At 39.3% G+C, this 26,553-nt stretch overlaps 1 protein-coding gene across 7 annotated transcripts in view; it reads right to left on the reverse strand.

The window, feature by feature from the left end:
- Positions 1–26,029, reverse strand: part of RBM33 (RNA binding motif protein 33) — an 80,672-nt gene extending 54,643 nt beyond the window's left edge. For all 7 annotated transcript variants that reach the window (XM_085538956.1, XM_015852837.3, XM_015852836.3 and 4 more), the window contains exons 1-8: positions 25,798–26,029; positions 19,035–19,113; positions 15,152–15,200; positions 13,865–13,941; positions 11,475–11,775; positions 10,232–10,342; positions 4,136–4,307; positions 432–637 (exon numbers count right to left, since the gene is read on the reverse strand). In XM_085538956.1, coding sequence (XP_085395082.1) covers positions 432–637; positions 4,136–4,307; positions 10,232–10,342; positions 11,475–11,775; positions 13,865–13,941; positions 15,152–15,200; positions 19,035–19,113; positions 25,798–25,825 — 1,023 coding nt within the window. In that variant the 5' untranslated portion in view covers positions 25,826–26,029. The remainder of the gene's footprint in view (positions 1–431; positions 638–4,135; positions 4,308–10,231; positions 10,343–11,474; positions 11,776–13,864; positions 13,942–15,151; positions 15,201–19,034; positions 19,114–25,797) is intronic.
- Positions 26,030–26,553: the final 524 nt, after the last annotated feature.

Consider the following 26,553-nt stretch of genomic DNA (forward strand, 5'->3'; position numbering starts at 1 on the left):
TTATAAACTGTAAAGTATGACCCAAAAAAATATTTCAAATAACCCTGAGTTATTTTATATTTATTTTTACTATGTTATTATTCGTAGCACAGGACTAAACGTGTCCCCATAGTGCACCTATCTCAGAGCAATTATCTTACTCCTCCATGCTCAATCAGGGTCTCTACTGCCTTGCCTGTCTGTATTTGAGTCAAAATCTGGTTTTCACCCACAAGCACTGAGATTCTTTAAGGCTGGTAGCAGGACTAACCCCGTGCTTTTACAATCACCACATTACTCAACACTTGTTTGGCCTAACAGCACACCAAAGGAGTAAGAAGAATATGTTGGAAATTACACATTCCACTTTCATAAAGACACATGATTTAGAGCGCCTTCTCTCCATCACTTCCTGAAAGCAAGTCCAAAGAATACTAAGGATTAAAAGGTACCATTGTTGATGGTGTGTTTGGCAGCAGTGCAGGTCTGTGATCCTTCATTCTTCCCCTATCATTGTCTCTCCTTTGATCTCCCATGCCATGGCACATAATTGAGCCTCCTCTTCGCCCTCCTCTTCTTGAGCCGTACCGTCCCTGTTTCAGCTGCCTTTCCCTTTCTTCAAATTCAAGTAACGCTGCTTTGGCTTCTGCAGAAAGTTCTGTTAAAAAAAAAAAAAAAATACCACAAGAGATGATTATCTGCAGAAATGCCAGGAAGCACAATGAAAGCCCAAGCAATCTTTAGTGCCAAGGATATATTGAGTCTTCCATAGAAACAGATTCAACCCAAAGAAAGTTCTGCACACCTGGTATATTCCAAAGAAGGACACTGTTGCCAGTGAGTTGCATTTTTGCTTTGTTAAACTACTTATACATATTTGATGTGGTTGAAAAACCAGCAGTACTTCACAAGTTCCACTTAAAGCACACTTCAAGTTCAGCTGAAGTCTGACACACAGACACTGATAACAGCCACCCAACCCACATCACAGGCAAACACTGGAGAACACATGGTACTCAATGAAGACTTGTTGAAAACTGAAACAGCGTTGATAACATTAAGATATTTATGCAGTAGCAGAGCCAGGTAACCAGAACATTTGGATATACAGGGAAAGTCTACAATAGAATCACCAAACTGTGACACCTCCAGGAGTGCTGTTCTTGAGGTATCCATATTTGAAGGGGAAAAAATGAAACCCAAGCATGCAGCTGAGCATTCCACCATGTGCCAGTGAGATCCTTCACTTCCACATTTAACAGCAGAAAATTAAACTACTCTACATTTTCCAGGCTGGATGTGGCTATGGGCAGCCTGGTCTACTAGATGGCAAACCTGCCTGTGGTAGGGAGGGAGAGTGAAGTTGGATTATCTTTGAGGTCCTCTACAACCCAGGCTATGATTCTGTGACTCCACAAGAAATTCACTCTTGGCCAAAAGAAGAAACAAAACCAAACATCTCTTGAATTCATGTGAATGGCAATTAGAGCAAGATTTCCTTTTTTTCCATTTACAAAAATTCTCCTCTTAGAAGAAGCCAGGCACAGAGATCTGTTTCCAGGATAAGACAGCTACTTGCTAATACTGCTGAATACAAAGATGAGAATAAAAGCACTTCACATCTGACAGCATTCAGATGACACTTAAGTCAGCTGAAGACATTAATATGATGCTAATATTTCTTGCAAGTGTAATAGCCAAAGCTACTTAACCCACCACCTTAAACATCTTCATAAGTAACCTCAGTCTTTGATATCGAGGACTGACAGAAGGGCACAAAAGACTGAGAACAGCATATTCCCACTGACTCACAGCATATTCCCACTGACTCAGCTGTTCTTACTGAACTACAGATACCACCTGTACAATGGAGCTGCAAAGGCTGCCATTTTGCATGCCCCAATTTTCAGAGATATTCAAGGCCTACAGGTTCTTTGATATTTAAAAGGAAAGTTTCGATATGTCCAAGAATACAGCAAAATGACAGTCTGTCTAAAATCCCAGTACCTGCCATAGCGCTTCCTATTGCCATTTCTGCAAGCTGGCAATGAGACAAGTTTCTCTGAATATTCTTAACATCCTATAAGATGATCTTACGAAGTGCCACCTCTGCCCTAGTACCTGCCTCAGGAGATCAGCAGAGCCCAGGACAACCAGGTTTATTCAAGAAAAAACTCATACCACACCTAGATAAGGGGCAAGGAATCACAGACCCTCAAGACTTTTTACAGTATGTGCGCACATTATGGATTACGGAGGAAAATTTACATAACTATCCTCTTACACAATGCAATCAGAAGCATTAGATGCAACTAAAATAATCACTTTATCCACCGTTGCTGTCAGAATTGGAAAGAGCAGGCAGAAAAAAAGCTGAGAAAAACAGAGCCCTTATTTCAAGCCTCCTTCCTTGCCTGAAATCTCAGCTGTAAGTTGGCACAGTGAACACAGACTAATGAGAACACATAGGAAAGTAATTCCTCAAACAATAACAACTGTTACCAGTTTGCAAGCAAGTCTGCAGAAGTGCAGGGTCCTGTTTTTTTCTTTTAATTTTTAACATTTTAGTTTGGTGATGTTTCTTTTTTATTCCTTCATATTCCTTTATGGGTGAGCAGATCCACAGCAAAATGACAGTTTCAACTCAGTGAAGAGTTCAATTACACGCACTAAATGCGGTGTATTCCTCACCAAAAAATGATAAAAAAGATTCAGCATCTCTAGAAATCAATGGCCCAGCCATTCTACAGTCTCTCTATTCAAACTCTTCAATGCAATTACTTACTTTACCTTGGATAAGAAAATATTTAGGAGAGACTACAGCTATATTTAAGAGAATACTCTGTTTTCACATGGTTTGACCAGCACATGCTAACTCTGATCTTAACTGTACAGTTCTCTCAAATGCACGCAGTTAATGCAGTGAATCAGCAATTATTTTTCTAGTGTCTCTAAGTGTCAAGGTTAATTTCAATATCCCTAGTAATAAAATGCTTTCAAATGACATCTTTAATCAGCAAGAAAGAATGCACTACTCCAATAGAGACAAGCTGTCACAAAAGGTCACCAAAATGTGACAGGATGGAAATTACGTTTGTAACTTCAACTGAAATGTTAATTTCTCTGTAAGTGTTTTCTCAACTACGTTCAGATTTTAAAGTGAGGAGATCAGGCTCTACAACGAAGTTTCATTTTTAAACCAGCAGTGTCTAAATACTTGCTCTGCAGTCTCACAAGCAAGGAAGAAGTATTTCTTGGGGACAACTTTCCACTATGTGATCAATCATTTGGTCTCTTCACCAATAAATTAACACACAAAACTAGTATGAATAGAAGCCATTTCACAACAGCAAGATTGTATTTCGTCCAAAAAACAGGTGAAGTAAGTTGTTTATAGATTCACCTGCATTTGCATCACCTTCTCCTTTTAAGTCAGAGCTACATCCTAAATCACCCACAGAAGCGAGTCTAATTCTAAGCTCATATACTGAAGTCTCCCTCACAGCAAGCCTCAAAAAACACAAGCCGATTTTATTCTATTTTGAAACAGGGCAGCTGTATGAAGTAGCTGTATGATCTACTGCTTCTTCTGAACAGTGATAAATTCACAAACCTGAAAAGAGAAGACAGGGGTTCCATAGTTTTCTAGCACTCAAAATACATTCAGAGATCAACAAGTTATTATTTCTCTAAGCCAATCCAGCAGTGGGAACACAATAGGTTTACAACATACACTTGAGTGGGGAAAAAAAGTAAGCATACAGCTATTTGACAGCAGAACACAGGTAACAAAGTCTGTCTTATAAAGTGAAAACCTTCCTCAAGGAATTCCTTTAAATGTATTCCACAACAATATGCAGTGAAACAGAGATCAGGCAGCTGCCACTTGAGAACAGAAAGGCTTTTGAGACCACAAAAATGTCAAAGAAGAAACACTGTGCTCACATTCAAAATGCTGTAAGCTTAAACACTACCACTAAGGAAACGGACACAACACATGCTATAAATGACTATGGACAACTCAGATGGAGGACAGTAAGTTAAAAGAAGGCCATTCTATCTTTCACTATCAAAGTAGCTGTCATAAGTTCTTTAAAGCCTCTTAAGTTTCTTTTATTATAGCTCTTCAAAATGGTTCATTGCCACAGAATCTCACCCAAAGTTTCTGGAATGTTTCTCCTTTCTCTTGTCACATCTGACAGTCTAATTATCGTTCCTTCTTTCCGTTCAGTTTTGAAACGTAATCGTCCAGACTCTTCATCATCATCCTCCTCTTCATCAGATTCCTCTTTTGCTTCTTCTTGAAGTTCCAGAGATTCAATAGCTGCCTGAATCACAAAATACAGACAATAATGCAAACCGAAAATCTACTTTCTTGCTATCAGGGAGATTCAGAAGAAAAAGCTTCCTTTAAAAGTCTTCTTGCCACTATACATTACAAAAAAACTCAGTGAACTTTAAGAAATTAGCAATTAGAAAACTCAGAAATACAACATGTCATCAATTATATAGTCATATCCACTGTTAAAACACACTATGCTGCAATGCTGTAAGGGATACAGAATCTCCAATAAGAATCACTATCAGATTGCTAACTGCTTTTGGACACACAGAGATATTCCGTCACTGAGTTGACTAAGATGCAATACTGGGACACAACCAGATTGAAGAAACCCAACCACTCATTTTTTAACTCATTTTTAAATCGTTAATTTCTTAACGATGACAAGCACTGCATCGTAGAGAAAAATACAGATGACCTCCTATTTCTCAGCTTCACTCCCCTATGTATGTAGAACTGTATTTGTCTTTAGTTTTTCTACTCCTTGAATATTTCCAATATTTAATTCACTGGGGAAGAGAATGGATTAAATGATCGCATAACATTTGAATATACTAAATTTGTATATTGGAATGCTGCTCCTTTGTCCTCATTTACTTGCCAATTGTCTCTGTAACAGGGAACATTTATTTAGATGAAAATGTCCCAATTGAAAATGGATTTCTCACTTTCAAATTAAAATATGTAAATAAACGTCATTTCCTGCACTGGTAAGATAAAATTAATGCTTAGAATGTTACACAAGTTATATTTAATTTCTGGAATTGAAAATTAAAAATGTTCTAACGTAATATGATTTTCCATAAATTATTTGGTTACTATAGTTGGCTATTTTTCGTAGAAGCCCACTTGCTCATTTCTTAGAGACTGCACATGCAATTTAATCCTTTGTGAAGTCACTAAATACATCACAACTTTTATGTTGCTCAGACAGTTAAAAGTGAGTGAAACATAACACGCAAGAAATGGTTTAATCTTCTAATTAACCAGATTGGTGCAGTAATTTATATGAAAAAGGCAAAAGGTGTCAGTCAGGCAGACAGATACTAAGTCAAACATCAAAAAAGAATTAATAGCAGAATAGGGCAAAAAATTGCCAATTTCCATCACCCCATTTTATATTAGAAAAAATTAAAAAAAAAGATAGGACCTGGCAAGACATCTTTAACTTGTACACGGCTGCACAGTGTAAGAACTCTAGCTCAAAGCTTCGCCGGCTTTGGTCTCATATGTTTAGTTTCCGGGCTTTTTTGGTTTACTGATCTCATCTCATTTCAGATTGTTGTTTATCCAGTGTAAGCACATATTCAAGCATTGTACATCCTGACTTTGTAGAAATTCTTCAAGGTAAAGCTAACCAAACAGTCTAAGTTTACAAAAAGCTCTAAGCCAGATACTTTTAGAGATATTTATTTTACACACGGGCTATCATATCAAATAATATAATTAGAAACAACAGACAGGATGGCAGGCAAAGGAAGTCCTTCAGGACTGAAAGAAATTCAAGCCTCAAAAACCCAAACTGAGAACAACTGGTCTGATTAATATATCTACATAAAATCAGAGCACCTCTGAGGAAAGGCAGTAGAAACCAGTGGAACAAAGGAGGCACATTAACAAGGATAAAAATGTTAACATAGTTTAATAAAAACAAACAACAAAAAGAAGAAAGCTAGAAGTTTTCTTCCAAAGGTGGGACTTCCAAGAAGGAAAAGAATAACACAATTAATTCCTCCATCAAATCTACACTCTGAAATATCTTAAAAGCCTTCATTTTACTGTTCCAATGCTTGTTTTCCTTCAGGATCAGGAAGTCATGGGATGGTTCCTTCGTGGGACAAGCTGTCATTGTGCTGAGCCTCTTGCTCTACTTTAGAACACAAAAACAAGGCACATCAATTCCTGCTGCTCATGCCTCTTAAAAGCTGTGTTGGGGTTCTACTTTTTTTTTTTCATTAAAGTCAGGATTCAATCATGTAATTTCAAGCTTGTCCAGAGCTCTGTGCATAGTTTGGACTGAAGAATCAGGCCCACAATGGTTAACGTGGCCTGCAGTGTCCTGAGAAATCTTGAAATCCTTTAATGACATCTACAGAAAAAACCTATGGAAAGCATTGCCTTTAACTATTTAATCATCCAGAGAAAACTAACACATCACTCTGGAAAAAAGAATAACCATTTCTCCAACTTTTCTAGACCTGCATCACTCCATTATTCTCACTCACTTTATATAAACTCTGTGGTCTTTTGGGTCTAACTTCATCAGTAGAATGCTCAGGCAGCCTATTAACAAATAACACCCATATAAGTGTTATCCACCACAGAAAAAAAGAATAACAACGAAAAGACAAAGGCAAGGCTTGAGAATGCTGACTTATGTCCAAGTCTGATTATACCTATTACTGAGGGATTATTTAGCTGCGATGGAGACATGAACATGTCAGACTGTCAGCCATATGTTCTCTACATATAGTAGCAGGAAAGGCTATCTGAGCTGTGTGGGAATGCACACCCTACCACTGCAATTTGTTATTTTCCCAATATCACAACATATAAATAGATGCTACTTTTCAGCAATGAAATCAAGTGCAGGCACAGAATTAACAGGTAATAGTACTTAGAGGATTCTATTTAATACTAGCTAATGGTGAACCTCTCTACACACATGAACAGCCACTCGACATCACCTGACTGGACTGGCTAGCCAAGGCTTCTTAGCAACGCTGATCTAAAGGAGCTTAACACTGGCCATTACGACACTTTGTGCTAAGTTCCCAAAGAGCTTTGCTTTGCTGATTTTTCATTATTAGGAATATATGTGTGTGTGTGTGCATATATATATATATTTTTATTATTATTATTTATATATACACACATATGTGTGTATATATATATATATTCCTAATAATGAAAAATCAGTATATATACGCATATAGACCTTCACCTACCCTCCTCATTAGAGAACTATGCCTTAAATCCCAGGCACTGCCCAGAACTCTCCATGCTGGTTTATGACCTGCTCCAGAGCAAGGAGTGTTCCTGCACCAACAGCTTGCCAGGCAGCAGCAAAACTGATAACAGGCATAGGAAGCCCAAGGAAAGCAGCACAAAACACTAGTCAGCATGCTCAGTACTGATCTTAGTTCAGGATCCTAGACATGGGACTGGCAAGTGTTCTGGAGACCTTTCTGCCATAATGCCAAGAGGTACAACCCAGGTAAGCATTGTAAAGACTAAGCTACGTTTCTTCCACAAGAAAGATTAGAAATGAAAAGAATCTTTCATGAATTTGCTGGCCTCTGGTAGCCCCTGCTTATCTGTTAACACTGAGGACTGAGCGATTGCTCAATCCTAAGGGATCAAGAAACAACAGAGCAGTTAAGAGGGTATTACACTAATTCCAAGGACACCTACAGATAGAAAATGGGACTATAAAACAAGCCTCAGAATTTCTAAATGTTTTTTGAAAAATATTTACAAATTTGAATGTTCTGACTTGTAGTTGTTCATCATTTTCTTCCAGGCTGATAAGCAGTGTCTTTAAACTCAAGCAAGAGTATAACTTAACAGTTCTAGCTAAGCACAGAATGAACGCTCTCCCAACAAACACAAATGTTGACTTTCTTTTTCCCCCTCTTATTTTTAAGTATTTTATCAAAAGAAAACAAATGTGCAGCATTTCTTTTTTGAAATATTTTCCTTCTAAGTAAATAATTTTTATAAGTATAACCCAAGACATGGTTTAAACATACACATTGAGAAAGCTCCATCACTGACTCCACAGGAAATTAGTTCCAATACTGAAGTGACAACAGAATTATAAATTCTAATTCATTTTTAATGAATATTTTGTAGAAGTAATTAGGGATATCACTCTGAAAATATATGGGACATAGTAACTCATGTAACTGACAGTTTTACTACGACTTTTTGCTGCTGAAACACCTAGACAGCAGTCTTTCTTTGTATCTAGCGAGTCTTCCTTTGTATCTAGTGAAGAAAAAATCGTTTTCTGAAGCACTGCTACAGTTTCACAGAATCACAGAATGACCCGGGTTGGAAGGGACCTCAAGGATCATGTAGTTCCAACCCCCTGCCTGGCAGGGCCACCAAACATACACATTTACTAGATCAGGTTGCCCAGGGCCCCGTCCAACCTGGTCTTGAACACCTCCAAGGACGGGGCATCCACAACCTCCCTGGGCAGCCTGTTCCAGGGCCTAACCACTCTTCTAGTGAAGAACTTCCCCCTAACATACAACCTAAATCTTCCCTCTTTTAACTTAAAACCATTTCCCTGTGTAAGTTTCCAAGGAAGCTTCACAAAGTGTTACTGTGTTTCAAAACCCAAGTTCAATACACTAACGCAAGTAAAAAAGGCTCTTTGGGAGAATCCAATTGGTAAACTACATGTAAAGGTAAATAAAACACATCTGGAATGGAAAATAAATAAAAAGATAGCACTATCTTGGAAATAAAGAAGTTGTAGAAATCTGCAAGGTGTGAAAATAAAGCCAGTATACAGATCAAATGCATAAAGATGCAGACAGAACATCTGCATTCCACATGGAACAATTTCTATTAAGTCAATTAAAAATTAATGTTGCCTTTTGAATGAAAACAATTGAATTCTGAACTAGAAAAATTTAAACTAATCAAGAGTTCTGTAGTAAATATTCTCTATATTCTAAATACAAAGCTGTGCTTCCTTTAAGAAGTAAGTCTGACACAGAAGATCAGTACTTCATTTTATATGATACGCAGTGCTCTCACCATCTCACAGAACCCATGACTGCAGATACCACAAGTGCAGACTGCCTTTAGAACACCACAAAGAACTGTTTATCCAGTGAATGGACAAAAAGTAGTTCTTAAAGACCAAAAACTGTGCAACACTTCTTTAAGGGATAAGTTTATTATGTAGGAAGTAAATGATGTTTAAGTTATAGTTGATTGAGGATGTCACAATTGCACAGAACAGTAAACACTACAGGCTGTCTTTCAATATCTCTGTTCTTCTATCAAATAATGCTATTTAAAGTTTCATGCAACCAGTGAGTATCACAGCACACCCATTTGCTAGAATCTTAGAGAAGAATGCTGCTGTGTCTTTGAGGAATTAATTTTCTGATGAGTTCAGTCTCCATAGAGGGCACACACTCTTGACTACGCTTCTCAGCAGGTATTACACTCAATCCTATTTAATTAAGAACTGGATAAAAGTAATATGAAACCAGATTCCTAGTGGGGAAAGTAAAAAAAATCCCTCTGCAGCAAGCATTTGGTGTGGAAGGCAAATTAGTAACAAGTATGATATCATTGTTTCAGGCTGCAACATATACTTGAATAGTTTCTGGCATGTGCTTCCTCCTTGCAAATGAAGGAACTCATGCCTCCTTTCTAAGCAAAGAACTGAAGTTCACAGAAATGTCTGTCCCAATACAACTTCTTTCAAAACAAAAATTTCATCTTTGCCTTTCCAATATACAGAATGTTCATTTATAGTCATCCTCAAAATGTGATAACTGAGAGCTCCACCATCACTTTCAACAGCAGGAAATCATCTGTCTGGAAAGCAATGCACCAATGCTACTAGAGATTTTAATCAGTCTAAACATAATGCACCATTACTGTCCTACCCAAAAGGATTCCCAAAATTTCTAATGCTGAACCTAAGATTAAATACAAACACTTTGTACTCTCCTACAAGTACGAGCCCAGGGGGCAGAGGGCATTTAGTATGGTGGGTACCAATGCTATCGCATTAGATGCTATCACAATTCATCTCTTAAAGAGTAATGCCACCAATAATTCTACATTGGCAAAGTTGCATTAGTTCTTACACAGCAATATGATCTATCCAAATTTTGAAACAACTCAATTCAGTTTTCCATTAAATTCATAACATACCTCTTCTGATTCATTTGCCATTGTCTGGGATTCTTCCAGCTCCTCATCAGCTGTATACTCTTCCTGTTCTTCCATTGCTTGCTCATTGTATGACTGCATGTAATCTTCATCCTAAAACAACAATGCAAGAAACTGTGAAGACATAAGCCAACTTTACAGAAACATAAATCCACCAACAAATAGGCTCTGAATGTATTGTTATCGTTACTAGAACTGGAAGATAACTCTATCTATCAGAATTCTCAACTATAAATGACAGATCATAGGAGCTATAATTGCCAGGCTTTTAACTAGATGACAATTTCGATATTCTAAAAAAAAAAATACATGTAACCAAAATGTTTTCACTGTTTCCAATAACATCATCTCATAAAGCTGCCATCTGCTTCTGTTCTTCTACATCCTTTGATTATAAATTCGGGAAACAAGAACTGCGGTAATTTCTTTCCAGAAGAAATATGCACCTACAGCACACACATTAACACCAGACTTCAGTCCAACAAAAACAAACGTTCTTAGAAGACAGATCATTTACAAATTAACGAGTTACATTCTGTACAATTCTCAGTAACTTTGTATAAATCTTATCAATAAAGGAGAACAAAAACATCCTCTGAGGAAGTTTGCTGATGTTTCATGACATCTCACTGATCACATACAGTGTTAATTAAGATTATATCATTTATCTAGCAATTAAAACCAGCTCTTGTTCTCTAATATACTGTTTAACTATACCAAATTATGCAGGTGACATTTTCTGAACTAACCTCCAATCTCTTCATTCAGGTTTAGACAGTTCTCAGTTACAAAAGGGATGAACAAGCAGGACATCAATCACTTTAGGATATTAGCACCTTAAAGATGTCTTTAGCAGGTCAATAATCTTTTCACCTTCGAAAGACTTTATCAGATCTTGCCTAAAGCTTGGATAAAAGCTTTTGCATTAAGTACTCTAACAATTGGCAGTGTATCTCCACCACACAAAGCTGTTTTCTTCCTTAAGGATACAATCCTCAAGGTCATGATTCTCAACTGCCTTCCAGCATGACAAAGGAGCATTACCTACCAACAAACAAGCTGTCAACACAAACTTTGTCACAGCCTAGATAAAGAAACTGGCAGACAGTGATAATAGGTCTAATTTCCCCTCCTCCCAAGGGAGGTAAACAGATTTCAAATCAGTCTGAAACCCTATGCACGTGAAGCAACGTTATCTTTGAAGATACAATAGAAAGAAACTCACTGGAAATTCATCCAGGGGTTCATTGATTTCAAGGTCTAGCACTTCATCATCTTCTCCAGGCTCTTCCCCATATTCTATTTGGTCTTCTGTCAGTTCAGGATCGTTCCCTTCGTAATGTCCTTCCTCTGAATACTCTGAAGCATATACTCCAGGTGCTTCAGATTTGTCATAACCAATTTCATCTTCTCCTTGGTTGTACCCAGACTCATGCTCGACTGATGGATCACTGATGTTCTCAGAGAGTTCATACGATGTAAACATGCCAGACGTAGCATTGAGGCTAACTGTGACACCTTGAGAACTACAGTGTAGGGGAAAAAGATTAAAAGGCTGAAGTATAAAACAGTCAAGCATACACACAAAGACTAAGTAAAATAAAGCCAACAAATACATATTTTGTAAGTCTATGAATAAAATTGCTCCTCACACACTATCTGACTCTATGCCATGCTCTCATAATGCATACTGTACTGTAGCTTATCACTAGCTGCAGGCTATTTGACCAGGGGAATCAAACCAGCCAGACGGTTTAACAGGTCAAACTGGCAAAAGTCCTGCTCAGTAACCAAAACAGGCTGGATTTAATTTTAATGCCAAGAATAACAAAAAAAAATTCAAAAAGTTACTATAATTGCATCCGTTTTCCCAATCTCTCAAAATAAACCAGTAAATGATTTTTAAATAGCATGCATTAATATTGTTCATTCTTAATTATACTGAATTTGTCTTTTGACAGATTTACTACACTAATATAATATATATTGTCAAAATTACAAATATATACGCATGTCTTCTAAATGCCTAAGACTTAATCTAAATTAGTCACAGCACTGGTATATACAATGAATAGAAGCAAAATAAAACATTTAAGATGATTATCTGGAAGAAAAGCAAAACTCAGAATGTACTGTTTGACACAAGCTAGCGTCATCAACACAGAAAAGAATGACTCATTAACAACAGACTAGTTATAAAAGCAGGGACAAAAAGCTCTTTGATTTAGAGGTTCTGGGTACAAGGAAAATAAAGGTTGCTTTCTGTTGTTGCTTTTTAAATTACATTCCTATTATCAACCATTTTCATAAGTTTGAAGGCACAAAATCAAGGCAGCTTTGAGCAATTTGCATCTATCAGATGAAGGAGATTTAACACAATAACCAAGACATTATGCAGGATTATCATTATCCTCTCAACTATAGAGGCACAGATGAGTTTCAGTGGTAACAAAGAGAAAGGAGTGGACCAAAGCTTTCATATCCTGGCAATAAAGCTGCTAAAAATGCAAGAATTTTCTACAGAAACCTGCTTCCACTACCACACTTCAAATACTTTCTCAGCACTAGCACAGTCACATAGCTATCCCTGCTGCCCATTAGCTCACAAGGAGGAAATACAGAGCTGAAACAGCAGAGATTTCCCATGTTGAAGGGAACAGACCACTCCTACAAGGAGGAAGAGCAGCCAGTTTAGAGATGAATGGTCAGAGATATTTTACCTCACTATCACCAACACAGGGAGGCACCTATATACACCTGCACAGCATGACACATCAAGAACAGCATCCAAAGGACATTAAAAATAGCAGCAGTACTGCATTACTTCCACATTACAAGCATCTTCAACACCTTTCAGTCCAGCTCAGAGCTACTGAGACAAAAGAGGTTTGCTAACAAGATATTAAACTGGTTGTGCAAACGTTTTTAAATTACTTCCTGCTTGATAGCTGTACTTATTTTGTGAACTCTCCCCAAATAAGGCTCATCAGGAAGAAGAACCAATGGAAATCAGGACAGGCAACAGCAATCAATTGACAACTTGAACTTAGGAACCTTGGACTTACTGTACAGGTTTAATAGGCTAAATAATATTAACCACTCCACCTTGGGCTTCATAAAGTTAGACTTAATTGTACGTGCAATGTTATGATACATAGTAGGATCACATACAAGGGGAGAAATAAGGATAAAAAGGAGGCAGCACCTCCAAAATGGACTTGTCAGGAAAAGAAAGTCTACTGCAACAGAAAGAAAGCATAGAACACGAGTCCTGCAAGTACTTACAAATAGACCTAAACAGCACAGGAAATGTTATTTCTTCAAGTTATTTTGTTTTTTAATAAATTTTGATTATGTTAATTTTATCCAATTCAAATAAACTAAACATAATTTTATTCATTTGCTAACAACGCTACTCAACACACTATATAATAATACACCATTAAGTAGTTAACTAAGAAGCAAAAGTATATTTCAAATATGTAACAATTTAAGTTCAGCTTTAATTTGTTTCATTATTGGCTATCATCAGTGGCAGTCATTAACAATTTGCATATAATGGTTGTGCATATAGCTTAATTGTTATCCAGAACACAGGCTTTAGAAAAGATATACCGAAATTCTTGTTCCTCTTCATTGTCACTTTGCAGGAGGTCATCGTTTAGCTCTTCATCTGACAAGTCTGATTGATTCTAGATTTCAGAAAAAAAAAAGTAATCATTATCATAAGAAGTATACAATGTTTAACTACAGATATTACCCAAACTTCTAAAGACTGGCTTGAATTTATATTTTTTAAATGAGGAACATATTCCAGACTGAGACCATATCTCCAGTGAAATTACCTAATTCAAGAAAAAACTATACTACATAAGACAACAAATATGTAAATAAATGTTTGACAGCCTTACTCAGATTTGTCCAGCTACCTAGACCTTAACTGAGGTATTCCCAAACATAGCCAAATATGATAACTCACTTGAAAGGACAAGAGAAATGTTAGCATTAGTGCACTTATTTACTGCCTTGTGACCCTGATGCATCAGGTAACTCAAGAACACCAAGCTGCACCTCTGTGTAAAGGGCAGAAATACTTAGGAGGCCAGAGGAAATTACGTAATGATATTAAGAACATTGACACAATGTATTTTGCTTTCAAGTGAATTAAAAATATAGAAAATATTGTGACCTTCCTCAACTCTTTATTTGACAATCAAACTTTCACTTTCTTCATACATATATTCCTCATTTATTTTGTTCTAAATAATTACACAACAGGAAGAAAACCACAGCTTTGCTTAGCCACATTATTCCCATCCACTTGAATTAATGGGGGCAGAAAGGTTACACAAGGGTACGCTTAACTAAAAGTACTGAGATAGAATTAAGTAGAAGCAAGTTTACATTGCATAGCTCACAGAAAACTTCCCAAGAAAGCTAGCACTACTCCATCACACGTGCTCATACCTACACATATATATAATGGTAACTATATATACATATAGTTACCATTAACTGCTAACAGTTATATATTTATCTTAGCTGTATTTTCAGTTTTCTGTCCTAGTGCTCAGCAGTATGTGTAGGTATGAGCTTGTGTGATGGAGTAGTGCTAGGTATAATATATATAATGGTAACTACATTAACTGCTAATATTTTTGATAGCCAAAAAAAATCTAAGAAATTTATAAAAAACACCCTACTTGGAGGCATTTCACTAAAACAAATGGGGACAGATTGCTCTGCTAAAACAGCAGATCTCAGATACCTGAGCAATACAGCTGTCTTTGGGGTTGCAACCGTATGATACATAAAAAGCTACATCAAATAAATAGAGTGAATAAGATGAACAAAGTTCACATTTCAATATGCTTAACAACTCGTTCAATGTACATCCCTTACCTTTTTGCCAGCAATCACATCTTCTCCAAGCAAATCATCTTCAAGTTCACTGGAAAATATTAAGAAAATGAGAAAGAGTTGAACCTCAGAAAACAGAAAGACACCATATAGGGTACATGACTTAGGAAAGTAACTTGAGAACTGTTACTGATTCCATACAAAGCTTTTCTTCTATCAAAGCACTTAGCAAGATTTTAAAAGTAACAACAAACCAAACACATTAAAGTAACACTGCTGTTGTGGCAAACACTCAGTTTCTCTACTTAATCCTTTCCAAATCCATCCAACCATGACAAAGCATAAAGACCTAGGCAAAGTATACCACTTTATGATGTGGCCAGCCAGATACCTGCTCCAGATTACTCTTTTCAAGGCCATCTGGGCATATTGCCCAAATTGTCCCTTCCCACTTGCCCACCGAAGCAGCAGTTGTGACAATGCCATGCTGCAGGCAGGACTCAACCTCCAGGCTACAGGACCAGAGCGGCATTTGGCAAAGGACACACTTGAAGACCAGCTAACCTGAGAGGCATTAAGTCCTATAGATTTTGTGAAAACCCCAAGCTTCAGGAGAAGGAAATAAAGACAGGCCAGACATCTCTGAGATTACAGAAATCAAGGCTGTGGCTCACCACCACTTTGATAATGACTAATTCAAGTTTCATCGTATTTCTGCCCACAAGAAAGAGTTTATTTGTCACCCTTTCAAAGAAGCTAGAAAGGAAATTTATACTGGAGTAAATGCATAAGAGCTCTTTAGAGTTCAGTGGAATGTTTAAAAGAAGTTAGAAGAGATCCCAAGACATGAAGCATTGCTAGAAGCTGGCAGATGTATCTCATGAAGGACGTGGCTAATGTACAGATAATGCCTGAAAACATTAAAAAGAATCTTCTGAGAAAAGCGATTATATTCCAAATCAGCACTAAATAGGATGTTATCATCTGCACACAGTATTTGTCCATAGTTACTGATCTCAAACAGTTCCAGGAATGACTGAACATTAATAGCAACTGTTCTGTGATCGCTGCAATATTAAACACAAATTGGGACATAAGACACATCACGCATCACAATGAGTAGAACAGCTGGAATTTCAGCCCTTTATTTCAGAGACAGAAAACTTTATGGAACAGAATTGGATCCAGAAGAATTTCAAGTCAAACCCAAGGTAGGGAAACAACCCTAATCTCTTCAGCACAGAATCAGCTGCCAGTAACCTGACAAATGCACCAAGATTTGAAAACGTTTCCCAGCAGTGAAGTCCACCACTGACAGCATTTAATAAATAGCACAGAACAAATTGCAAGAGACAGCAAGCATGTGTTGCACGAGCATTCAGAGACGAAAGCAAGTCAAACTAGTAAGAAGTTCAGATCAGAACTGTAAGACAATGAAAGACTAAATTTATTATCTAAATATAGTTAAGGCTATTCAAAAATATCACTAAAATATCTTTGATTTCTCTCCTTTTTTAAGAAAGGATTGATAGAAGTATTTGCAAACTTACTATACACTGTATATATATATATATACACTATATATAGTATATATACTACATAGTGTATATATATATACACTATATAGTATGCTATATATACTATATAGCTGTAGTTATATACTATATAGTATATGTATATAGTGTGTATATATATATACACTATACAGTATGTTATATATAGTATATATATATATATTCACACTACAATATATATATATAGTATATATATACTATATATAACATGACAATCCAAGAAATGACACTAGCAAATAAATGAAGCTCATAACAACTGGAAAGTTGTCATAGTTCACAGTGTTTTTCCGTGTTTACACTGTTTTTTCTTCTCCTAAATCAGCAGTTGGTTATTATTTGAATAGACAAGGAAATAGCGGAAAGCCTCCACAATAAAGCACACACAGCTATTTAAAAAGAAACCTGAGCTAAATCTGAAGTTATAGATCAGGAAGAAGAGGAACCAGAATTACCGGATCTCACTTAAATCAACTTAAAAAACCACTACCGTAAGATTTTAGGTTAGCAGGGAAAACCAAGAGAAAACCAAATGGCTGCAAGATGATCCCAAAGCCATACAAAACAAATTAAGCTGGAATAAAAGTACACATCCGTGACAGTTCCAAAGGAAACTGATCCTCAGTATCACCACGACATAAGTCTTTCTAATGCTACAGTATTCAAACAGTTTGCTGCTCTCAGAAGAGACGGACTCATTTCCCCTCTTTCTTTGACTTCAATATTCGTTTTCCCTTCACTGAATAAATTCAGCTCACCAAATCACCATGAGAAAATACCCTTTAAAAAAAGAACAAAACACAACAAAATGGAAGACATTTTTTGCCAGTATAGAGAAACTGTCACAGAGGAGGGTCAGATCAAATAAATTCCCACAAAAATCAACTATCAAATCACTTCTGTCATCTCAATGAACAGCACCGGAATGGTACATTTTTCCCAAACTCGAGCTTTCAGCTACTTGTAGAGATAAACGTCTAAGTTAACAGCCCGTGATAAACACATCAGATTATATGGGCCTCTCCGGCCTCTGATTTCATGAGCATGCCCCATTAAACATGAGCAGTAGCAAGGACAAATGTTTTCGGAAGGAATGTTTAAATAAAACAAAACCAAAAAAAAAAAGTAATGGGAAAAAATCTCTAAGAACAATGTGACATTTGTACTCCAAACTAATAAAACCCTTCCAATTCTCAGTAATCACCCTTCGCTGTTTGAGAGCTGAAAAAGCTGGGAATTCAAAATGGTTTACATGTATGGGGGATGGGACTCTGCTAAGAAGCAACACAGTGCAAGTGTGGATGGATGATGCATCACCCTCTCAGTAACTACATTAGCCAGTAACATACTCTCATACTCAGGAACAAGGTATTTACAGCTGCCCAGACAACCACAGAACTTAACACTTCCACAAGAGAACGCTGCAATCTATGAAAAAATAGTAAAATAATAACTCTAACATTTGTACGCTCAAGATATTGTCTGAGTTGCTTATTCATTCCTATTTACCTCCTAGAGCAATGAGAACTGCTCACTCAGCCTAGCAGGAAAGCATGGAAGAGGAAACTAACTAATCCCTCTGGAATGACAATAAATGCAGAGTAGCTGGTTCACTCCCAGTGCTCAGCTCAGTGGAAAACTACTTACAGTAAAGTTTGTTTACTACAGTGACAAGAGCGATTATTAGATAAGACCTATTTCATTTTTTCCCCTTTTTCACAGTGAAACCTGATGACAACTGGCACAGTCTGAACAAGTCTTTCAACTACTAAACAGGAATAACAAGAAAAAAAAAGATCAGCTTCACAGAAAGTGAAAAGTTCTCTCCCATAAAGAACAGACAAGTCAAATCAGCAGCTAGATATGGCTTTTCCATAACACACTCTCTAAAAATAACCAAGTTCATGCATTTCTAAGTCCTCATAGCAATGATACTTTTTCAATAGAAGGTCATATGTAAGCTCCATTACCAAAGGATTTTGAAGAATTTAAATATCTATTTTAAAAATCCTCAAATTCAAGCACTAGGAAAAAAATCTGTTTAAGTCAATTAAGACCCTACTAAGGATGTAGAGGAAAACCAGGACAGTAATTGTAAATTTAATTACATACCGAAAAATCCTTTATACTTATCTAATTTTAAATAGCATCTCTTCATAGTGCTCTCTATATTCCTCAAGGCAAGTATACATTTGGCACAGTCTAACATCTGCTGACACATGCATAACAACCAACGTCTTCATTAGTATCTAAATGTGCACTACGGCAAATGTTAGAATACAAAATGTGAGAATCGGAAAACACAACAATGTAATTTAATATACAGAAGCTGAACATAACAATATTCTACCCACCTGTCCCATTCATCATCTCCAGCTCTTCGTCTCCAAGATCTTTCTGCACCAGGCTTATCAAACTGATCAAAGTCATCATCTGTTTAAAAACAAAGAAAGAAAGGCAACTACATGAAATAATTCTTATTGAAATTCAAGGTTGTTTCTAAAGCAACCACTTCAGAGACAGGAGCTTCCCAGGAATTCAAGAAGCTCAAGCACTGTGGAGGTCAAGGAAATGATGTCCAACAGTCCTTCGCTTGCCTTGTGCACATCACACCCATCCATCCACACTGGGCTCCTGGAAAGGTACTCTGAAAATGCAAGCAAGCATCAGCACAAGGCAGGAAAGTACCAGCAACTCAAGCAGGTCGAGGGAAGTCAGGCATAAAACACCTTCAATTGTCTCAGCCAGGGATTAAAAAGAACAAACTACACAAGAACTGAAAGTAGGTTACACTGTTACTAAGCACACACATATTGTCCTTCCAGCACAATCCGTGCTCAAATCTTTGTCTAAGTACAATGTCAATGATCAACTGGTTTTGCACATTTCTGCCTTTAAAAAGCCTCAAACAAAAGAAAAACCCCATGTCTGTCTTTTCCTCTTGAAACTCAATCCCAACATCCTTTAGTGAGTGTTCACCACATGCAGCAACACATCTATTCACTTCACATAATCAAAATACGAGTATAAGTGACCGATATTAATCAAAAAAGGAAGAAAAAAAACCATTAAAAATTGAAACTTCTTATAAAAAAACGTTGGTTTAGTGATGTTCCCAGGCCTGAATTTTCTACCATATGTCACTATGGAAATAAGGCTGCTCAGTATGAATTATAATGCAATAAAAAATGTGTGGCAACTCGCTGCTTTTGAAACAGTAGATTAAAATAACCTCTCCTTTATTCCAATTACTGCTTTCAGATACGTCTAAATTCTAATTGATATTCTGTATTTTCACAACTGAAACCAACTCTAACCCTATATCTCCCTGCTCAAACATTCATGAACCACAACCTCCTTCAAATCCTATTCTACCCATAAGGAAAAGCCAGACATATTCAAACACTATCTTCCTCTGGAACATCGAATTATCCAATTTTGTCATCACTAAAACAACTGGCACATTGTTTTCCCTAGAATTATTCCAAACCATGCTGCAGGGATTATCACAGTGGATTGCCATTTTAAAGGCATAAATATCCTGCAGTGCCGATGTTCTTACAGTTGAACTGCAGTAATCCACTCACTTGATATAACCACCTCCAAAGGTCACTTAAAGTAATGTGACTGAGTTTGAGTAACCCAAATTAGGAGTGCTCACAGACTAAGTGACACAAGCTTCAACATTTCCAACCTCACAAAAACTCTCCTGCTGTATTAAGAGCAACTACTACCAAAGGCCAAAGCTGTATTACACTCCTTCAAAGCCCTTTCCACAAGTGCCCTGTGCCAAGATGCATCCCAAAGCCTCAGCAATGCCCAGTTAACGTGTGTGCGGTGAGCGGAGCTAAGAACTGCTCCACATGTCCCCTATCACTTCCTTGCCATCATTTCCCATCTCACAACACACTTATGACATAAGGATCTTTGTGGCAAGGGGAGACATCTTTTCCAGGCCTTATATTTATTTGTCCCATGGCATTTGACACTGATAACAATTACAAATTATACCACTATGTTAACAATCATTGTCAGAACCCAAAGTAGTTCCTAATTCTCCTTTAGAAAATCAGGTTACAACAGCCATGGACCTGCAAACATCATTCAGTCCCAGATTCATAGTATAAGACAGCAAACACTGCAATGGGCACTGAGGCCTTACACATGCAGTGCCATGTAATACCTAGCATATGTCTGCAGAGTGACTTAGGGTTTTGTTTCTTAAACTACATTTTTCAGGCAAAAACAACGACCAGTATAACCTGTGTAGACGTTTCCCCTTGAAGAAGTCAATCTTTGTGTCAAGCATGGTTAAGTACTCATGAAACATTAACTCCTACAGAAAGACAAACACTCAGCACAGGGCAGGGAGCAACAGCAGAAGACTTTACCTCGCTTGAATAATTCTGTCATATATGCGAGGTGAGAAGGAAAACAAAAAAGGAAGGGGGGGGAAGCTATGAACATAGGGGCTCTAAGCATGAAAATGTCCATTGCAGGATGTGAAAAAGGGTTTGTATTTCTTGCAGTGTTATCACTGCAGCCAGGGAAGGAACACAACAGCTACGGCTCCTCATTCATGGCAAAGCTCACCGAGGTGTGTGTAGATTAACAGTATCGACTGGAAGAGTCTGACAGTTGATCACTAAATACACAGACCCTCTAACTGTTCTTCCTTGCTGCAGCACTAAGAAAATCACCATCTATTAAGCTTCAGAAAGGTTGCAGGATGCAGCAGAGTGACTGACCCTGGATGCTGTTAGGTCTGCCTGCCTACTCTCTGGTCTTCCTTTCATTAACATTTACACTAATCGTTTCCCATGTAAAATGGAAGTCCTAAGCCACACAGTCAAAGTCTCACGAGTGTGGGAGGTGAATCAGCAAGAATGCCGCAGAGCAAAGCTCCCACATATCTTCAAATGGTACCAACACAACCTAAAAAGGTAGACCTACATAGCAACTGTTGCTAAGATGGAGTATATTACTGTAACCCAAGACTTCCAGCCTGGGAAAAACATTTGTTGGTTACATTGTTCTTGCTACAAAAGCACCTGCACACTTTCTGGAAGGCCAACTACTGTCTCTGCTTCACAGATTCAAATCACAGAAGCACAGAATGACCCAGGCTGGAAGGGACCTCAAGGATCATGTAGTTCCAACCCCCCTGCCTGGCAGGGCCACCAAACATACACATTTACTAGATCAGGTTGCCCATGGCCCCGTCCAACCTGGCCTTGAACACCTCCAAGGACGGGGCATCCACAACCTCCCTGGGCAGCCTGTTCCAGGGCCTAACCACTCTCCTAGTGAAGAACTTCCCCCTAACATCCAACCTAAATCTTCCCTCTTTTAACTTAAAACCATTTCCCCGTGTCCTGCTATTGTCAGCCCTTTCCAAGAGTTTACTCCCCTCCTGGGTGTAAGTTCCCTTCAGGTATTGAAAGGCTGCAATGAGGTCACCCCGCAACCTTCTCTTCTCTAGGCTTCTCTTCTCAAATCAGGTATTCCAGCCCACTTTAGTATTTCCATCACACCCTGTTTATGCAGTAGCCTTTTAAAGTAATTAGGAGGCTACTTTAAATAAATAAAGGGGGGGGGGAAGAGGGAAAAGCCATCACCTACATGGAAAAACACTGCTTCTCTATGCTTAGATCTGAAGATGATAATCTCCATCTTGATCTCTCCCATTCCCCAGTGCTGTGTTTCAAACATCCAATATGACAACCTGGCAGCACTACAAGCATGAGCTGCAAGATTAAGAACAGTTTACCAGCTTATCTGCTAAACATTTTTTCTTCGTGTTTCACTGCAAGATTTTATACAACATACAGGTATTGCATAACCCAGATTTCCATTAGTTGACTAGTGTAGAGCTGTCACCTTCCTCTACTGAATTTCCCCATCTCCTGCTATGTGATACAGGGGAATAACAAGCTTCAAGATAACACCAACTGAATAAAAACTCCTTGTGCTTTTCTTGTTATAATTAGTTACAAGGTCAACAGGAAGCCCTGACCTTAAGCCTGTGTTGCAAAGCAAACATGTTATGAAAGACACCATGAATCCTGCTTCACTTACGACAGTCAAGCTCCATGTCATAAAAATCACAGTCATTCACAATATGGTTTTCTGCAAAGGAGAACACATGCAGAAGAAACACACCACAAACACAGTTTAGGTATTTAGGGACAAATATCATCTCATCTCATCTTCATGTTGGTAAACAATTACTCACACAAGCCTTAAGTATTCAGTGATTAAGTATCTGTCACAACATAATAATTGCACAATGTGTCCCTCAGCTTCTGTATTCCACGTGTTCTTCTCATATTTATAATGATACAAAGCAAATCGTTAGCAATAAGAACGGAGCCAATAGTGATATGCCACAGGCACTGAAGTTCTCTTTCTAATCTGTGCTTGAAAGAAAGAGTATCTTAAAGGAACAAAATAAAAACCTGCATTTAAACCAAGCCACAAAAAATGTTTCCAAAGCCTGCTTAGAATTAATAATACATTTGCTTTGGAAAAACATTAAGTGTCATGGTTTCTTGCCTCACAGTGAATAAAGGCCAAAGGTTTAAATGAAATCCACATGAGCTCAGTTCCTAAATGGCTTTGGACACCAATAAGGAACTTCAACTCTTCAGCATCTTACACAGCAAACATTGGGTGGACCAGTAACTACTTGTCTGGAGGTCACTTCAGCTGAATCTGAAACAATCGCTATCTCTAACATTCTAGACTGTAAGACTTCAGGTCATACAGAACTTACAGTCCAGTATTTGATGTAACAAAGTACGGTTTGGCTTCAGCTGTCGTAAAAAAAACCTTCAATAATAATAAACAGTTGTATTTCATGATACAGGTCTCTGTCACACTGCAGTTTTTGAGTGCATACATTTCAATGTAAGTCACAGTGTCCAGCTGCATCCATCCATCCAGCACAGAGCAATACCTAGAGATGGAACCACATCCAGGGCTTTACTCACCATCATTCAGGCATAAACTCAGAAGCTTCATCCATTAAGGTATCAGTGCTGTCACACACACAGAATCACAGAATGACCCGGGTTGGAAGGGACCTCAAGGATCATGTAGTTCCAACCCCCCTGCCTGGCAGGGCCACCAAACATACACCTTTACTAGATCAGGTTGCCCAGGGCCCCGTCCAACCTGGTCTTGAACACCTCCAAGGACGGGGCAACCACAACCTCCCTGGGCAGCCTGTTCCAGGGCCTAACCACTCTCCTAGTGAAGAACTTCCCCCTAACATCCAACCTGAATCTTCCCTCTTTTAATTTAAAACCATTTCCCCGTGTCCTGCTATTGTCAGCCCTTTCCAAGAGCTTAATCCCCTCATGGATGTAGATTCCCTTCATGTACTGAAAGGCTGCAATGAGGTCACCCCGCAACCTTCTCTTCTCCAGGCTGAACAAACCCAACTCCCTCAGCCTGTCCTCATAGGGGAGGTGCTCCAGCCCCCTGATCATCTTCCTGTCCCTCCTCTGGACCCTTTCCAAAATCTCCATGTCCTTTTTGTACTGAGGGCTCCACACCTGGACACAGTACAACAGATGGGGCCTCACAAGAGCCGAGTAGAGAGGGACAGTCACCTCCCTATCCCTGCTGACCACCCCTCTCCTGATGGAGCCCAGGATCCCATTTGCTTTCCGGGCTGCCAGAGTGCACTGCTGGCTCATACACAGACTATCAGACAGCAGATGTCTTAACATCTGCTGCATGCAAGTTTGCTCCAAAGTTTGGGAATCACCACCTTAACCACACACCAGACTAACAACTATAAGCACACGTGAGCACTCTATCCTGAATCAAGCCAATGTTTCCTAAGAGCTTAAAGAATAACAGTGACCAACAACTCTACACAATCCATACAACACACAAATCAACTTCCTTCCTTCCATCTTGACACACAAAGCGTTAAGCAGACGCAGCATTTTTGTTCTTCGATTATCAGCCCCGCATCATATCCACGCAGACAATCTGCACCTGTAAGTGACCAATAGCTTTGAAGCCAAAGAACCACACAATTCTGCTCTTTTCACCTTGGATGCCTATTGCCCAATTGGATATTGACTTTAGATAGCAGCCTCTTGACCAACAAGAGCTGAGTGCACCATTTCTGTAAATCCCACCAGGTTTTTGGGGGATTTCTTTGTAACATTTGATTGTATTTTACACACTTTGCTCGTCACTGTTTGCTTCAATGGTAGCAATGTGAGCACTCTGGTAAGGGCAAGCCATATTCTTCTCTGTGATGGCTACCAACATCAAAAACTGCAATGAAGATAATACAAACTATCTTGCAGATAAGGACCAGTGGGTCAAGCAATGACTGATCAGAGCTACCTAACCTATTATTCCCAGTGAAGGTAAGGCCACAGCACTTAAAATACATACATTCCTTAAACATCCCTCATGCACAGTCCACAATGGGATGGAAGTTTTTAAATCCACAATGGGATGGAAGTTTTTCTTCTTTAAAAATCGCTCAAAGCAATAGTTTCAGGATATGCCTATCAGAATAGCACTGGGTCCAAGCATCACTTAACATGATGCAAACAGAAGCTTAAAAGAAGCACAGTGGTGCAACCAAGAACCCTGGGACCGAGCACTGACTTCATTTTACACATTCACACTTTGGCACAGAGGCTCGAATCCCAGGGGTTGGACCCGATGATCTCTAAGTTCCCTTCCAACCCACACGAGACTATTACCTATTATTACCTATTCCAAGTGAGCCGTTCTGCTTCTGGGTTATCCGTGAAACTGCCGAGATTAAAGATCAGCTCTTTAAACAGCTCACACACTGATAGCTTAAAGAACATTGAACCAAACGAACGCTAACTCCGGAACCTCAATGTAAACAGAGCCCAGAACGCCTCCATTCCACCTGAGGGTTCCAACCTGCTCTGAGGGGCGCTGTACGGCCCAGCACAGCCACCGGGCCCAGCAGCCCGATCGAAGGCCGCGGGGCCAACGGCACGGCCACTCCCCCAACCCACCCCTATGGGGGGCTCCCACTGCTGCCCCCCACCACAGAGAGGCGGCTGCTCCCTCTCCCCTCATCCCCACGGCGCAGGCCGCAGCACCCACCTGCTCCTCCTCCCAGCGCGGCAGCCATGGCTCCTCGCCGTGCCCAGGCAGCGGTAACCCCCGACAGCACCTCAAGTGCCGCCCCCTGGAGCGACGGGGAGAGAAGGGAACGGGGAAGGGGCTCGGATTCAGCGCCCGGCGGCGGCGGCCTCACGGCGCTCAGCCAGCACCGCTGAACAACAAACTACCACAACATGGCGGCCGCCACCGCCGTCACTGTCGCCGCCGCCGCTGCCCCCGCGTTGCATGATGGGATGGAGGAGGAGCGGCCCCTCCCTCTCGTGGACGGAAGGCCGACAGGCGCCGCGGGGGGGAGTGCGCATGCGCGGTGTGGTGTTGGGGGTGAGGATATGGGGTGCGAATGGGATCCTGGGCTCCATGAGGAGAGGGGTGGTCAGCAGGGATAGGGAGGTGAATTGTCCCTCTCTACTCGGCTCTGGTGAGGCCCCATCTGTTGTACCGTGTCCAGGTGTGGAGCCCTCAGTACAAAAAAGACATGGAGATTTTGGAAAGGGTCCAGAGGAGGGACAGGAAGATGATCAGGGGGCTGGAGCACCTCCCCTATGAGGACAGGCTGAGGGAGTTGGGTTTGTTCAGCCTGGACAAGAGAAGGTTGCGGGGTGACCTCATTGCAGCCTTTCAGTACCTGAAGGGAACTTACTCCCAGGAGGGGAGTAAACTCTTGGAAAGGGCTGACAATAGCAGGACACGGGGAAATGGTTTTAAGTTAAAAGAGGGAAGATTTAGGTTGGATGT

The sequence above is a fragment of the Coturnix japonica genome, chromosome 2 (genome assembly GCF_054131305.1).
Source record: "Coturnix japonica strain WE chromosome 2, WE-NBRP24, whole genome shotgun sequence".
Lineage (NCBI taxonomy): Eukaryota > Metazoa > Chordata > Aves > Galliformes > Phasianidae > Coturnix > Coturnix japonica.